Genomic DNA, 16,088 nt, shown 5'->3' on the forward strand with positions numbered 1-16,088 from the left:
AGATAGAGACAGGCATTCCCTAAAGAAGAAGTATTCAGCTCACCATGGCAACACAACAGTGCTTCATTTATATGCCCCTAAACACATGCCCCCCAAAATACATAAAGCTAAACAAGATGAAACTAGCAATCCACAGTCATCATGGGAGATGATGACATACTTTTTAAATTAAGGAACTGAGTAAACAGCTATAAAGCATCTCAGAGAATTGAAGCAATGAGAGATTTACTCGTAAAAGATGAAGAAAACTCTTAGAGAATTTAGGACTAGCAGAAACAAGGAGCAGCTGCTAGCCTGAGGCCTGAAATACAACCCTGTCCTTAGGACTGAGCTAGAACCTTATCCAGAGGTCATGGCTAAGACAACTGTGCTGCAGAGAAATCCTGCAGGTTTATGCCAGTGAGTGTCTGCCCACCGGAATTTACCAGGAACCTGTCCTCCCGAGTCCACTGAAGTCGCCTTAAGTAGGTGTGTTGGAGTTGGGTAACTGCTGGGTATTCTTGGGTACCAGGTGTTTGCTTTACAGATTAGGCCCCAGAGTCTCCATGCTCACAGTGTATGACCCTGTAGGGCAGAGTAGGACTGCCCCCTCCCTTGGGAATTGGGAGACTTCAGATCTTTTTAAGAGCAGACGGCCTCATCATTCTCTTGCAGAGCAGCAGGTAGGTTTGAACCTTTGACCTTGCCTTGTGTGTAGTCCAATATGCAACCAGGACTTCTTACAGAAGGGGTAGATGTTAGCAGTTACTTAAAAATGGATGGATGAGGCAGCAAGAGCAGAAAGGGCATTCTTTAACAAATATTTTAGTATTGATGTGCCCAGGTAGTATTCTAAACTTTTGGAAAAAGCACAGCCACAGTAAAAATTCCTGCTTTTAGGAAGCTTATCATCTAATGTGGGGAGAATGACAGCAAGCAAAAGAAAGTGCTATGTGCAGTTTAAAAAAGAAACATAAAATATACTGACGCGAGATTCAGAAGTGGTGAATGGGGGTGGTCAGTGGGAAGTAGCATTAAAGCAGTGGGTATCATTGATTCACTTTATCTCTAGAAGGTACAACACATGAGGGCTGAGATTATGTATGTTTTATTCCCTGTTGTTTCCCCATAGTGCATAATGGTGCCTGACACATAAGTCGGTGGTCAAAAGAAATGTATGAATGAATCAATAGTAGGGGGATATGGGAAGAAGGAGTTGCAGAATGGCAAGAGAAGAAAAAAGCAAGAAAGATGTAGAGTTTACTGTTTCATTGGCATTATATTTTGAAATTAATTTACAAATTATTTCAGTATTGTCCTGCATTAAAGTGGTGTGTATATGTGTGTTGTGGTTGTTTTTGTACCATTGAGAGAAACCATTTTAACTGAGTTGTAATTTCTCTTACGATTTTTAAAGTTATAGTCTCGGCAGTGACTCTTCTCTTAGGTTAATTGGGCTGATCCTGTAGTGCAGTGGTTCTCAATCTTCCTAATGCTGCGACCCTTTCATACAGTTCCTCTTGTGGTGGTGACCCCCCCAACCATAAAATTGATTTTGTTGCTACTTTATAGCTGTAATTTTGCTCCTGTTATGACTCGGGCAATCTCTGTGACAGGGTTGTTCGAACCCCAAAGGGGTGGCCGACCCACAGGTTGAGAACCCCTGCTCTAGTAGGTGTTTTCCCTGTGGCCTTTTGAGTAAGTTTAGACTCATGGTGACGATCTTGTTTGCTTGAAATCACATAGGCGACCATTTAGGTGTGGCCTATTCTCGACTGAATTATCTAGAGAAACAAAGCCAATGACACTCAGATGTATGCAGGAAAGAACTTTATGTCAGCGAGACAGTCCAGTCTAACTCAAGTCCATAGGTCTGATGCTAGCAGGTGCCCTCTATAGACTCACGTAGCTGCAGGCCAATGATGCAGAAAGGTGAAGTTGGGAGCAAGGTTTCATGGATTCAAGGTCAGCGGAAACACGGCAGGGTACTCATAGTTCTCCAGGTTCATGGCCCACATGGGCCTTACCTCTGGAGGCAGGCACAGAGTCCCAGTGAAGTTCCATTAAGAGGAAGGCAAAAGGTGAAAGAGAGAAGTTCTCAGTGTATCTGTAAAAGACACCCTAAAAAGATGACACCCGCAAGGAGGCATCATAGTCTGTGACTTAATATAGATAGGTTGGACTTCACCCCTATACTTTCACAAAGGTGCAAGTTGACATAATATCTACTTGACACAGTATGTATGGGGAAAAAAAGGTCTTTTGTTTGCTGAGTCTTATGCTCTATATTTTAAGATTCCACTGCCATGCACGACTTAGACATAGCTCAAGAAAATTTTAACTGGCTGCCGAATACAGGGCATTTATTTGTTGAAAAGACAGATGTTTAAGACCATTCAGTCTTAGTTGGAAGTTTTTGTGTATTTGAAGAACTTTGCATATTAACGAGTAGAGGAAACAACTCAATTGCTGTTGAGTCGGTTCTGATTCATGACAACCTTATAGGGCAGAACTGATCCTGTGGGTTTCTGAGACACTGTTTATGAAAGCCTCATCTTTCACAAGTTAAAAAAAATAAAAAAGTAAAGATATCATTTTTGAGGATAGGTGTACTGTAGTCCTCAAAAATGACATTTTGCTTTTTAAAAAAACCTTGTAAATTAGGTGAAGGTTTACAGAAGAGATGACCAGTTTTACATGAAAATTTTTTACACATTTTGTATTAACTCATTGATTGAAATCCCCTCAATGTGCTGTCACTAATCCCAATTCCTCCCTGAGTTCTCTGTTTTCTTATGCCTTCTTTTCCCTAACTCTCTGAACTTTGTCTTGGGTAAATGCGCCCCTTTGCTCTTATGGTTGATTACCCCGCGGGCCAGTTCAGTTCCAGACTAGAAGAATAAGGGCCATAGCCTCAGGGACCCCGCCTTTCTCATTCCAGCTTGTAAGCCTGATCTCTTGAAATTTTGCTTCGAACAAGAAAGGAGTGTAAAATCAAACTCACTGTCATTGAGTTGAGTCGGACTCAGAGCAGCCCCATAGGACACACTAGAGGTGCCTCTGGAGGGTTCTGAGACTAACTCTTTTTCATTTACTTCCTCGGAGCAACTGGTGGTTTTGAACTGCTGAACTTTTGGTTAGCAGCCTAATGTGTAACCACTATGCCACCAGGGTCTTGAAGAAAGAGCACAGAAAATTTAAAAAAATCTTAAACGTTCCCTGAAAATTAACATCTGGAAAACAGCCATTGTTTTATATACAATATAGTTGATAATTGGTTTTAATTTTTTGACCTTTAAAATATGTTAAGTCCCGAGTTTAAATAGGTGGGTATGATATGTGTCCCCCCCTCAACACACAGAATCTTTTATACTTATTTCTTAACTTTCTCCTCATCACAGTACGTGTGTGTGTGTCTTAACTATTTAGTATGATTTCCCAGAATATTTGAAAGCCAGCCCCTTATTGGCTGTCACAGTCGTTTGCTCCTATAGTGGAGGATGCAGGAAGCAATCTTGCACACATACTTTAGCACAGTGCCTTTCTTAGGGATGAGTCCTAGGATAGTTACTCATTCAGAGTCCACATTTTTGTTGTGGTCTTCTAGAAAGGCTGTGCTAATTTAAGAGTGTACATTTCCGTAGGTTCTTGCCAACACTTGGTATTTCCAGTATTTCTCTGAGATTTAGTGTTTGGGCCATTGAAATTACTTCTTTTGAATTATCTGTCAACCTTTTGTTCTTTTTTGGTAGTAGGTTCTTCAACCCCTTTCTTCACTCTTCTGTGTATTTCTTTTGAAAAAGAAATTTCTGACCTCACGCTTAGAATATCCTTCCCCATCACAAGATTCTTAAATACCCTTCCTAGATTTTTTCTTTGTTTTACATTTTCATTTTAAGAATTGTAATAGAGCTAAACATTTTAATATCAAGACATCATTTTGAGAAGGACTAAGGGATGCCTCACCCAGCTATGCTATTTTCAGTTACCTCATAGTCATGTGAAAGTTGCACAATGAAAAAGGAAGACTGTAGAATTGATATATTTGAAGTATGGTGTTGGTGAAGAATACTGAAAGTACCATGAACTGCCAGAACAAACAAATCTTACCCTAGGGGGGGGTACAGCTCCTTGGATCTGGTGATGGCATAACAGTACATGTAGGAGAGACAAGTACCTGGAAAAGGACCTCATGCTTGGTAAAGCAGGTCAGCAAACGAGTTAGACCTTTAATGAAATGGATTGACACAGCAGCTCCCACAGTGTGCTCAAACATAGGAAAGAATTCTGAGGATGCCATAGAACTGGGCAGTATTGCATTCTGTTGCACAGAGGACACCGACTGCACAGCACCCAACAACAACAACCAAAGCGTGCTGCCCTGTAGAACAGGGGTCCCTGCTATAGATCTTAGAACTGCGAGTTTCTGAGACTAGCTCTATGGGAATAGAGAGCTCTCGTCTTTGTCCTACAGGGGGACTGGTGGTTTCAAACAACTGACCTGGTGATTAGCAGCTTAACGTGTAACCACTGTGCCATGAGGTCTCCTATGGGATGATATGATGGCTAAAGATACAATTGGAAAAATATGTAATCTTCCTTTCTCTAGCCCATTGGTCCTCAAACTTTTTAAACAGGGGCCCAGCTCACTGTCCCTCAGACCTGTTGGAGGGCCGGACTATAGTTTAAAAAACCAAAAACTTAACAAATTCCTATGCACACTGCATGTGTCTTAGTTTGAAGTGAAAAAACAAACAGGACAAAAACATCTGGCGGGCTGGATAAATGTCCTTGGCGGGCCGCAGTTTGGGGACGCCTGCTTTAGCCATTGTTTTCCAATCTTTCTCACATCAAAATATTTATAGGCCATGATGGGTAAGTGGAGAAGGGCTTGAGGTCAGCTCTACTGATCAGGAGTCTAGGTAGCACAGGTAGTAGTAGGGCTCAGAGGGCGGAGGGTGGGGAAATCCCTGCTTCAGAACACCTGTAGACTGTGTGTGTTGTGTAAGGAGCTCTAGTGGTGGTGTTGGGTAAATGTTGGACCACTAACTGCTCAGTGTACAGTTCAAATCCACCAGCAATTCCTCAGGAGAAAAACGAGGCAGTTCCCTTCTGTAAAGATTTAGAAAGCATGGGAAACCCTACATAGGGTTCATATATAAGTCAAAATCGATTTCATGACAGTGGGTTTGGACTTTGATCTTTTTGCATCATGTTGCATACATGCAGGAGACGTTGACACATAATGCACTAGCATTAAAGTCTTTTCATAATAGTCACTTTTAACAACATGGATTTAATGTTCTGAGAACCAGATTTCCTTTATTTTTTCGAAATCATTTTATTGGGGGCTCTTACAGCGCTTATAACATTCCATGTATCACTTATATCAAGCATATTTATACATATGTTGCCATCATTTCCAAAACATTTTCTACTTGAGCTCCTCTTTTTTCCCCTCCCTGCCCTACCTTCCCACCCTTGTGAATCCTTGTTCAGTTATATATTGTTATTATTATTTCATATCTTACATTGTCCGTTGTTTCCCTTCACCCACTTTTCTGTTATTTGTCATCTTCTGGGGGTGGAGTGGGGGTGTGGGCTATATATCCAACCTTGTCATGGGGGAACCAGTTTTCTTAAAATAGCTGTTTTATCCACTTTCTCACTTATCCAACCACTCCAATCTGAAATTTCCTGCTGAAATGCCTTTGTTAGATTATTGTGATCTCAACGTTGTTCAATACAAGGAGCATTTTTCTGGGCTTAGTGTATTTGATTTCTCACTTGTATTCATCTAATTTCAGCATGCCTTCCCTTCCCTATTTCTAGGATGATGGATGCTCTTGGCTTTTCTCCCACTGACTTGATGATGCTTCTTGATCTCCTCTGCTCAGTGTCTAGAGATGGAATTTCCTCAGTTCTTGACCCTAGGCCATCTTATCTGTGTGACCATTGAAGATATGAGTAGTTTTCAGGATTTAAGCCTAGCCCCTTCTCATTTTGATACCTAGTCTTAATGTAAATTATCTTACCCATTTACATAGTTTAATTTGCCTAGAGTGCCTCAACTTACTTGTTTGAACTCAGTTCTCTGCTGAGCTTTGCACCAGAGCTGCCTCCCTGATGTCTGTTGGAGGGTCTCACTGTCTCCTCCCACTTACCATGTCAGAAGTAGAACCAACAGTCTTTCTTTCCTTGCCTTCCACATCTCAGAAAATAGCACCTCAGCCTCCCTGATGCTCAAGACACATCTTTGAGGTAATTTAAAAGAAATAAACTTTTTATTTTAGAGTATTTTTAAAAATTAGGTTTGCGGAAACAGCAAAAATAATACCAAGTTCCCATTCACCTGGCACTCATTTCTCTTGTTAGTATCACTAATGAATCAAGGTTGATAACATTGTTATTAACTGACCCATACTTTATTCAGGTTCCCTTGTTGTTAGGTGCCATCCAGTCCATTTGGACCTACCTAGACAACCTTAACTCACAACAGAATGAAACACTGCTCAGTCCTGCGCCGTCCTCACAATTGTTCCTGTGCTTGAGCCCATTGTTGCAGCCCCTGTATTCACCCATCTCCTTGAGAGTCTCCTCTCCTTCCCTGGCCCCCTACTAAACATGATGGTCTTTTTCCCGGACTTGTCGTTCACGATATGCCCAAATCTGTAAGATGAAGTCTTGTCATCCTTGCCTACAAGGAGCACTCCAGCTGAACTTCTTTCGAGACAGATCGGTTTGTCCTTTAGCAGTCCATGGTACTTTCAATATTCTCAGAGTGCCTTAGTGTGAATCTAATGTTCTTTTCGTAGGAAGGAGCCTTGGTGGCGTAGTGGTTATGCATTAATCTGCTAACTGTTACTCGAAACCACCAGGTGCAGATCTATGGCAGAAAGATGGGGCTTTCTACTTATAAAGAGTTACAGACTGGGGAATCCACAGGAAGTTCTTTTCCGTCCTAGATGGTTGCTGTGAGGCGGAATGAACTCTAGCAGTGAGTTAGATTTTTTTTTTGTCTTTATCCTTTTTCTGTATCCCATTTAGTCATTCTATCTCCTTGGCTGTGATGGTTTCCTTGTTTTGACGATTTTGATGAGAACTGGACAGGTACTTTTGTAAATGTCCCTAAGTTTGGGTCTGTCTGGTGTTTTTCTGATGATTCGGCATGCATGACGGGGCTTGGTGAGAAGACCACAGGGATGAAGCACTATCTCATCACGTGTGCAGGAGAAGCGCTCTCTATCAGCATGCGTCATTACTGGTCATCTGTGTGTCAGATGACTGCTGTACAGTTGCATTAGTTTTCTCCTTAGGGATCCTCCCTGCTTCTTACTCGGTGTGAATCCAAACCTATTCCTAGCAGTTCTACTAGCAAGTCATAACCCCTCTAACCATATGCAGTCCCCACTCTAGTTCCAGCACCACCATCATCTGTGCTCGGCTGCTTCACAACCTTCCGACTTGGCTGATTGCTCCCTTCCAGCCTATTTCCTTATTTTTCAGCCAGAGTCGTAATTTTAAAATGTCAGTTGGATTATGGAACCCAATTCTCAAATCTTTTTAGGGCTTCCCATTGTCCTTACATGTCACTCTATATTCTTAACAAGGTCTTCAAGGCCATAGAGTCTTATTTCTGTCACCCCTTTGTTATTTTCTAGGGGACTATTTCCTTGACCCCCTTCCAGAATCTTTGATTTTCATAGCATCTTACACTTCTCCTTCATTAAACACATAGTGTCTGTCTGACACAACTGGTTTGTTGGAAACCTCTTGATGGTCAAGGTAGACAGCTGGGATTTCTCTCTATGCACTGTTGTATCTCAGCACTTTGTACAGAGCTTGCCTTAGTAAGTGCTCAATAAATACTTGTTGAATGGAGAATTTTGCCTTTTAATTAAATTAATTTGTGAATAGGCCTTCAGTTTTGAAATCAGCTACTCTTTCCAAGTAAGTGCCTGATTTGATTTCTTTGATTTAAATCTCGAATTTTTTAACTACTGTGCAGGAGGGCCTATGGTAACTATGTTGTGCATCTAGTATATTCAGCCTGTGCACCCTTCATGGGTACTCACCCACCCACCCAACTTGTACTGGAGTGTCAGTGTGCCCTCCACTGTGCTGAGCACAGGATGCAGTACTCAGTGAGCCAGGCACTGTCCCTACCCACCCCAAATCTGTTGCCATCAACTCATAACCCTATAGGACAGCGATTCTCAACCTGTGGGTTGCAACCCCGTGTGTGTGTGTGTGTGTGTGTAGAACAACCCTTTCATAGGGCTCGCCCGATTCATAACTAGCAAAATTAGTTACGAAGTAGCAACGAAAATAATTTTAGGGTTCGGGGGTCACCACAACCTGAAGAATTTAGTACTAAAGGTTCATAGCATTAAGCATCAGTGCTTAGCCAGCAGTGCCACCAGGGTCCTGTTAAGCACCCATAATTGACTGTTGGGGCAGGTGTGGATTCTGACGTGCTTCAGTGTTCAGTTGTGGAGTAGTACAGATCTGGACAAATCTTAACTAGAATATTTTTAGACTTAAGGTCTTGAGCAAATTATTTAACCACTGCAAGAAATGTAGAGAGTTACATATCCCCTGTAAGTGTTGGTAAGCATCAGATAAGAAAAGGAATGTAAGATGCTCAGTGTCATAATCGTAGTAATCGCAGAACTAATGTCTGCACTGGGTTTCAGTCCCTGAGTACTATGCCAAGCAGTTTTAATTGTTTCATCAATTCTTAGAAACCCTATGAAGAATGTCGTTATCTTCATATTATAAATGAAGAAAGTGGGATTTAGTTGAAAAATGAAATAATTTGACCAAGATCTCAGAAACCATAAATAGAAGCGTTCTTATTTGAACCCAGTATCACATAGTGTGATTTTGAAGTACACGGGGAATTCCTTTATCTAGAAATGTTTTTCAGTTTAGCTCTTAATCTTTTCGGGTTTAAAGTGTAAATGGATTTTAGACCTCTATTGGTATTTTAAAAAATTAGCCTAGGCTAATATTTTTGTAATTATTATACAATTAGTCTAGATTAATAATTTTAATTTATAGTATTGACTTATTTCTACTTGTGAACAGTATGTATGCACCTCTTATCAGCTGGAACTTGTTGCTTACATCTGTCAATAGGTGCAGGGTAGCGTTGGGCACTCTAGGACAGTCTTTCACTTCAAACTGACCTGGGGGGTTTGCCATAATGTGAATTCCTTAGCTCAGCCTTTGGTGTATTAAATTCTCTCAGGTAGTAGGATTTGGGAAACTGCTTTTACACAAGATGCTTGTTTAAATAGGAGATTCTTGTTGAGTCTAAAGTTTGACAATCAACAAATTGAGGAAGTGAACTGGACTGGCCCAGCAGGAGCCAGCATAAAAATTAAAATAAGCACTGGTTGGCACGGTTAGTAAATTTAAACAGAAATAAAATCAACAGCGGGGAATCTTTTTCTTGTTTGTAAATTGGTATTTGGGAAATTTGGTCCTCAATTAATTAACTTCATTAAAATACTTAATCGGGGCAGTTCTATCTTGTCCTATAGGGTTGTTATGAGTCAGCATTGACTTGTCAGTGAGCATTTTAAATTACTAGTACTATTTTCCCCTAGGGCAGTGGTTCTCAACCTTCCTAATGCTGTCACCCTTTAAAACAGTTCTTCCTCATGTTGTCGTGACCACCCCCCTCTCCCCCCCCCAAACATAAAATTATTTTCATTGTTACTTCATAACTAATTTTGCTACTGTTAGGAATCGGGTGACTCCTGTGAAAGGGTCATTCAACCCCCAAAGGGGTCTTGACCCACAGGGTCTAACACAAAGGGCAATAGAACTGTGTTCCACACTTAACTGAAGGGTATACTTAGCTCAAGTGCATTTGATTTTGGTGAATTGTCTGTTTTATTGGATGTCATATTGGTGATTTATTTATTTATTATTATAGATAACAAATTAAGCTACCCTCATCCCTGTAATAAACTTTTGCTTGAATATATATTTTTTAATCTTTGAATATGTTTGCTAAGGTTAGTTTCTGCTACTGAAAGCATTAAGATATTGAGTTCATAGACATTTGTAAGGAATTATTAAAGTATATAGTACTCTATTTTAATTGATTTCTTCAACTGTCTCCTTTTAGCTTCCCTGACTCCCTAAGTATTGAATGTTTTTATTTTTTATTACTCATTTCTGCCTAGTTCTTCCATATATTTTGCTTTTCAAAAAATATGCTTGAGGTGAAAATAGCAGGCTTTCTGTCATGATGTGCCCTTATTAGAAATTATGTTCTCTGTCTGCTTATTTCAGAAGCGAACCAATTCTCTGTGCTTATAAATGCCGGTCCTTGGCAAAAAGAATTTTATTAACATAGAGTACAAATTGAGTTTGTTGGAAAACACATTCCTATAAAGTGCTTTTTATAGGACAGTGAGGGCTTAATATGAGCATTTCTCTGGAAAAGTATTTTCTGGAGCTGGTGGTGCGATGGTGTAAAGGCGACACTTGAGATGTTTCTAATTTTTAGTAATTAATTCACAAATTGAACACTATAACGGAAATTTCAGTTTTTAGATTAGGAATAGCATGCATACTTCAGCTACACCTAGAAAGTTTGGGGAGTTAGTAGGATTGTTTATTCCCTGTTTAATTCTGTTACTAGTCTGCCAGTTCAAGAATTAAGTATTGAGCTGCTAACTGAAAGGTTGGTGGTTTGAATCCACCAAGTGGCCCTAGGAGAAAGATCTGATGATCTGATCTCCAAGGATTATGGCCTACTCTGTCGTATGGGATCGATATGAATAAGAAATTAGCTATCTTTTACATAACAAGTCACAGAAACAGAAGGCATACTCTTGAGGTAGACTAGGCCTCTCTACTCTTTGATAATAAAGATAATTGAATTTGTGCCACCTAGGAATTTATCTTGCAATAAGAAAACCCCTCAGTTTATACAGAAAGAAAAACCTCAGTGCCATTGCGTCGGTCCCCACGCATAGTGACCCTGTTGGCCAGGGTCGAGTGGCCCTGGTGGGTTTCCCACACTGTAGCTCTGTAGAGGAGAAAGTCTCATCTTTCTCCGTGAAACGCCTGGTGGGTTCAGACTGCTGACCTTGCACTTAGCAGCCCATCACATAAATAACCACTGTGCCACCAGGGCTCCTGCACAGACAGCATGTGTGAATGCAGGCCATTCTGTCTGTCTTCACCTGAAACTTCCTGGAGAAGGGAGACTGGTGGGGAGAAAGAAAGATGGGTACGCCTGCCTGGGGGTCTAGAAAGGGGACAGATGGGAGGAAGAATGAGTTTTAGAATGGAAAGTTTGTATCCAAAGTTTCCACCTGGGTCAGCACCTTGAAAAGAGCAGGTGCTCATGTTTGTTCCATGGCCTTAAGAATTCAGAGCCGGCCTGTCACCCAGTTTCTGTTGAAGTGTAGGCAGTTGGTTGTCAGCTGTAACTGCTGTTTACTACATTGTTTCTGTGAAAAGATGTGCTTGTTTGGACAGACAGGCTCTGGGAGTGGGCTCTCTTTTGGTGGTGATTCTTAAAGCTGAAGTAGTTCAATATTGCCTAGGTGTGTTTTTATCACTTAGTATTTATAGACCTCTTTCTGTGTATTAAATTACATTCCAGTAATAATATTAAAAATGGGATCACAGTTAACTAATAGCCTTTACTCCCTCAGCCTAAACTAATTTGAAAAAGATTAGCTAAAATTGTGCATAAACAACAGCCCAGTTCAGTTGTTTGCTCAATTGTTTTTGACTCATGATGATCCCATGTGTGTCAGAGTTTAACAGCATATTGGTTTCAATGGCTGTGACCTTCAGGCCTTCGAAGGCACCTCTGGGTGGACTTGAACCAGCAACCTCTTTCCTTGAATATATGAGTGCCTAACCATTTGCACCAGCCAGGCAGGCCAGGGACTCCTAAAATCCTCCACAGACTTTATCAAATTACTGAAAATTGCTTTCTTTGGCACAGTTTTGATTCAAAGCCACCTTCCAGGGTTGCCATGGTGTAGGAGAGAGTTCTGGGTGTTTTTCTTCCTTAGGTTGAATTCATTTCTTTGGCACGGTTGGTGGGAATTTGTTCAGTGGTTAGACCTTCCAGGTACTCAAAGAGCAGTTCTTTACTACTTGTAGATTGCCTTTCTGCTGGAGCAGCCTGGTGGCTTTGGACAGAGATGAAACTAGTAGAAAATTTGGGCTAACATGTTTTTGTGAGTTAATGAACTTAAAAAATGAGTTAGAAGATTTTTAAAAAAACATCTTTAAGTACTTTATCATCTCACTGTCAGGAAGTGAATGATATTTAATATATTTAGTTGTGTTTCTGGTAATGAAGGGATATGTGTAAGCATTTGATCTGAATAGGCTTATTCTTTCTCCTCGTAGTCAAAGAAAATTTGACCATTACACAGCTGGCTTCTTGTCTTTTGTTACCAACATGCTGAAATGGTCTCAATAAGGATGCTCCTAAAACAACGTCTGCATTGTTTTGATGGGGTATTGATTCCTTCTGTAGTGTTCAAAATTGCTTGCATGCCTCCCAGCCACAAATACATATGTGACAGACTTAATGTGAGATGAGCGTTCCAGAGAAATGAAATGCTGGTTTACTCCTCAGCTATGGGGCTTAAAAAAAATCACCATGCTTTTACAAACGTGGCCTTAAGGCACTAACACTCAGAATCCAATGCATGAAACTCTTTGGAGTTATTTTAACAAAACCTAATCAGTGGGAACAAAAATATGTTTGGTGTTTATAGAGTTTGTTTATTTATTGATTGCTCTAAGCCACTAGGAACGATATCTTTCTCCTTTAAATAAAATACTTTTGGGCATTTGTCTCTATTTTAATATATAAGCACATTTGGAATTTGATTTTAACCAGGTAAACGCCAATGTTAGATATTGTGGGATGAAACCGAACTTAGAGACTGGAAGAAGAAATGGCAAGTGTCCATTTTTATATCAAGAATAAGTACTGAGTTCTTTTTTCTTAGTTATAGTTGCATTTGTATCTGGCGAGCCATATTTACAGTGCCTTTTAGAATCTGTTGCCCAGTTTCTGATACTAAATACTTTGCTAAGAAATTGAAATCTAAAATTAGGGAACCTAGCAGCTAAAGTTCTCAGAGGAGAACACTTAGGTATTTATTCTTGAATTGTCCGTTTTGTTTACTAGTGACATGAATATAGAAATGATTTTTTATAACTATTCATTGTGCTTGCTAAGAAAGCAAAGTTAAATTGAAGTGAGTCATGGTTTAAATGTAAGGTACCTATTGCCAAACGAAACCTGATCCTCTTCTATGCTTTGTCCTATTGTCCGTGGGGTCGCTGTGAGTCGGAACAGACTCAGTGGCACTCACCACCATCACCACCACTGTAGTTTCTGAGTGGGGAGCCAGAGTGAATGAGACAGTTGGTTGAAGCTTGAAGCCTAACCGGTTAGAGACTTTGCTCTCCTTGTAGATATTCCCTGTCAAACTACTTTTAATTTTGTGATTTCAGTAAAACTAACATTATTTTGCTTACAATGTCTTTTTCTCCTCATGTAGTGAAAGTTGAATGTGAGAACAGACCTAATAGATAGTTTATACAGTTTATTTTATCATGTATCATTTTATTGCTGTCTTCTAGAACATTGTTATACTAAATGTCCCAATAATGGAAATTTTATGCAGCTACTGCAAATGAAACAAATTTGCAAAAACTCAATTTTAGTATTCATTCCTTGAGAGAAGGGGCAAAAGAAAACAAAAACAAAAAAACCCAACCTCGCCATGCTGTTAACAAATTAGATTTCTGATATATTTGGCAAATTTAGCAACTCATGCCCTTTCTAGACAATGGTGTGGGCATGTCAGTACTTCTCAGTCACTTTAAATTGAGATATTTTGGGTTTACTATGCTTGAATGGTGAAATTTTTTTAACCAAGATTTCATGACTAACGGGTAATTGAAATTTGGTATGGGGCCTAAATGACCATGTCTCTACATGAAGTCAGGAATCACTGTGCTCAGTGATAGTGGACTCTTCTTTTCAAGAAGAGCTTGCTTGTGCATTCTCCGAGATAATAGTTTTACTTACTGGAGCTCCTTTGTTTTGCAGAGATCATGATGCAGCCGTCCTTTTGGATTTCTTTTTAATAATGTGTGACCCTTCACCTTTGATCCCCTGACCTGCATTACCTTGGTAACCATTTCATTTTTTAATTTAATTTCATTTTTTAATTTTGGTGTACAAGCTGTAACATTTCATCTCTCAAAGTGTAACACGCTGATATCCTCAAATAGAGGTACCCCTTTGAGCGATAAATTTGCAAAATGCTGTCTTCATTTTCTGTATTAAAATTCATTCCAGTTTTAAAAATGAAGTGTAATTTGTGTTTTCATCCTTTTAAAATTTAAGTTTAATGAGTGCATTTCCCCATACAGTATATTTCTTTTGCTGTTCATGTTTTGCAAGAGCTAAATTAGCTTCTGCACACACACACACACGCACACATACACACACGACACTCCTGCCTCCCACAATTCTCGCACACCCCTTCCTTTTCCTTTCCTATGCCACTGCCAGCCCCCTTCCTGCACAATCTTCTCACCATCAATGCACACTGTTTTCTCTGAGATTAACTTGTGTTTCAGAAATAATAGCAACTTGAATCTGTAAGTTTTAGCTGCCACATTCCACAACTTCAGATACATTTTATATTCTCAAGTAATTGTGGGAGAAAAGTTCAAACCCTTTTAAGGGCTAGATGATACCAAACTTATCTCATTTCCAAAATTCATCTTCCCCTCAATTTGATTTCTTTATTGGAGGTCGGAGTTAAGAACAAGCAAGAATTTTTAACAGGGCCAACAGTGTAGTTTTGCCTCTGCTGAAATCTGGTTAGTCTACTCTGCTGGTCAATGCACTAGATGGATTTAGGCCATATGCTGTTTCATGACTGCTTTTCACAGTGCATTTTTTATTGTCAGCATTGTTTCAGTACATTCTTAGTCAAAAGCAAAACAAACCAAAATAAAAAGACAAAGAGCAAAGTTGAATTAATCCTTTGAACTGGCAAGACACTCCTAAGAAATCATATACTTTAAAAAGAAAAACGTCACGTGAAATCTCGTAGCACGGCCCAGTGAAGCACAGATTATTTTTTAAGTGTCTCATTATTTTATTCTCTAACATTTAATGCTGATGTTTTAATTGCACACAGCTGAAGCTGCTAAATGAGCACGGAAATGGGTTTAAGTCCTCCCTGAGCTTTGTTGGTACCTATAAAAGTTTATATCATTCATTAGAACCACAAATTAAAATTAGTTGTAGCGAGCTGCTCATTGGAGATTTGTACTCATGTGAACTTCCAGCTCACTGGCCTGTGCTTGCCCAGTGTACTTTCAGCTGCCTTTGACGTGTTGGGTGTCTCCTCTTTTCACTTAATCTCAAAGCATCCTAACTGAGAAACTCGGCCAGGCAAAACAGTCGATGTGTATAAACCTGGGTTGTACACAGAATAAATGTCCCAACAGTTGGGAGCAGCTTATTCACCAAACCTTGAATTTAAAGGTGTTTTTGTGTTAACAGTGCTTTCCAGAGTTGTACAGGAGTATTTTCTAGATTCCCCCAAACTCTAATCCCCCCCCCACCCCCACCCACTGAAAACCTTTCATTTGTTCCTTTGGTGCCTTGAGTGAGCTCTGGTGGTGTAGTTCAGTGGTTCTCAAACCTTCCTAATGCTGTGACCCTTTAATATAGTTACTTCCTCATGTTGTGGTGACCCCGTATGTGGGCATATCTGCATTTGGATGGACTTCCTGGAGATGGATAGAGGAGTGGTATCTCGGTTCCTAAGACCATTGGAAATACGGTCTTAGGCGACCCCTGTGTGAAAGGGTCATTTGACCCCTCCCAAAGGGGTCATGACCCATAGGTTGAGAACCGCTGGTGTAGTCCCTTATGCATTGGGCTGCTAATCACAAGGTTGGCGGTTCAAACCCACCAGCCACACTTTGGGAGAAAGACAAGGTGTCCCATGAGGATTCAGAGCCTCGGAACCCGCAGGAGCAGTTCTACTCTGTCCTGTAGGGCCTCTATGAGTCTG

The 16,088-nt window shown here is 40.2% G+C and overlaps 1 protein-coding gene across 6 annotated transcripts in view; it reads left to right on the plus strand.

The window, feature by feature from the left end:
• The window catches only part of CAMTA1 (calmodulin binding transcription activator 1), a 1,074,576-nt gene that overhangs the window by 73,933 nt on the left and 984,555 nt on the right, over nucleotides 1-16,088 (plus strand). For 3 of the 6 annotated variants that reach the window (XR_012784534.1, XR_012784533.1, XR_012784535.1), the window contains exon 4: nucleotides 14,099-14,182. The exons of 2 other annotated variants lie outside the window; for them this stretch is intronic. Coding sequence is in view for 1 of the 4 variants with exons in the window: in XM_075550592.1 (XP_075406707.1) it covers nucleotides 14,099-14,107 (9 nt within the window). In the remaining 3 variants the exon portion in view is untranslated. Of the gene's footprint in view, nucleotides 1-14,098; nucleotides 14,360-16,088 lie in introns of those variants that run through there. One more of the 6 variants, XM_075550592.1, reaches the window with a different exon arrangement.

The sequence above is a fragment of the Tenrec ecaudatus genome, chromosome 1 (assembly GCF_050624435.1).
Source record: "Tenrec ecaudatus isolate mTenEca1 chromosome 1, mTenEca1.hap1, whole genome shotgun sequence".
Taxonomy (NCBI): domain Eukaryota; kingdom Metazoa; phylum Chordata; class Mammalia; order Afrosoricida; family Tenrecidae; genus Tenrec; species Tenrec ecaudatus.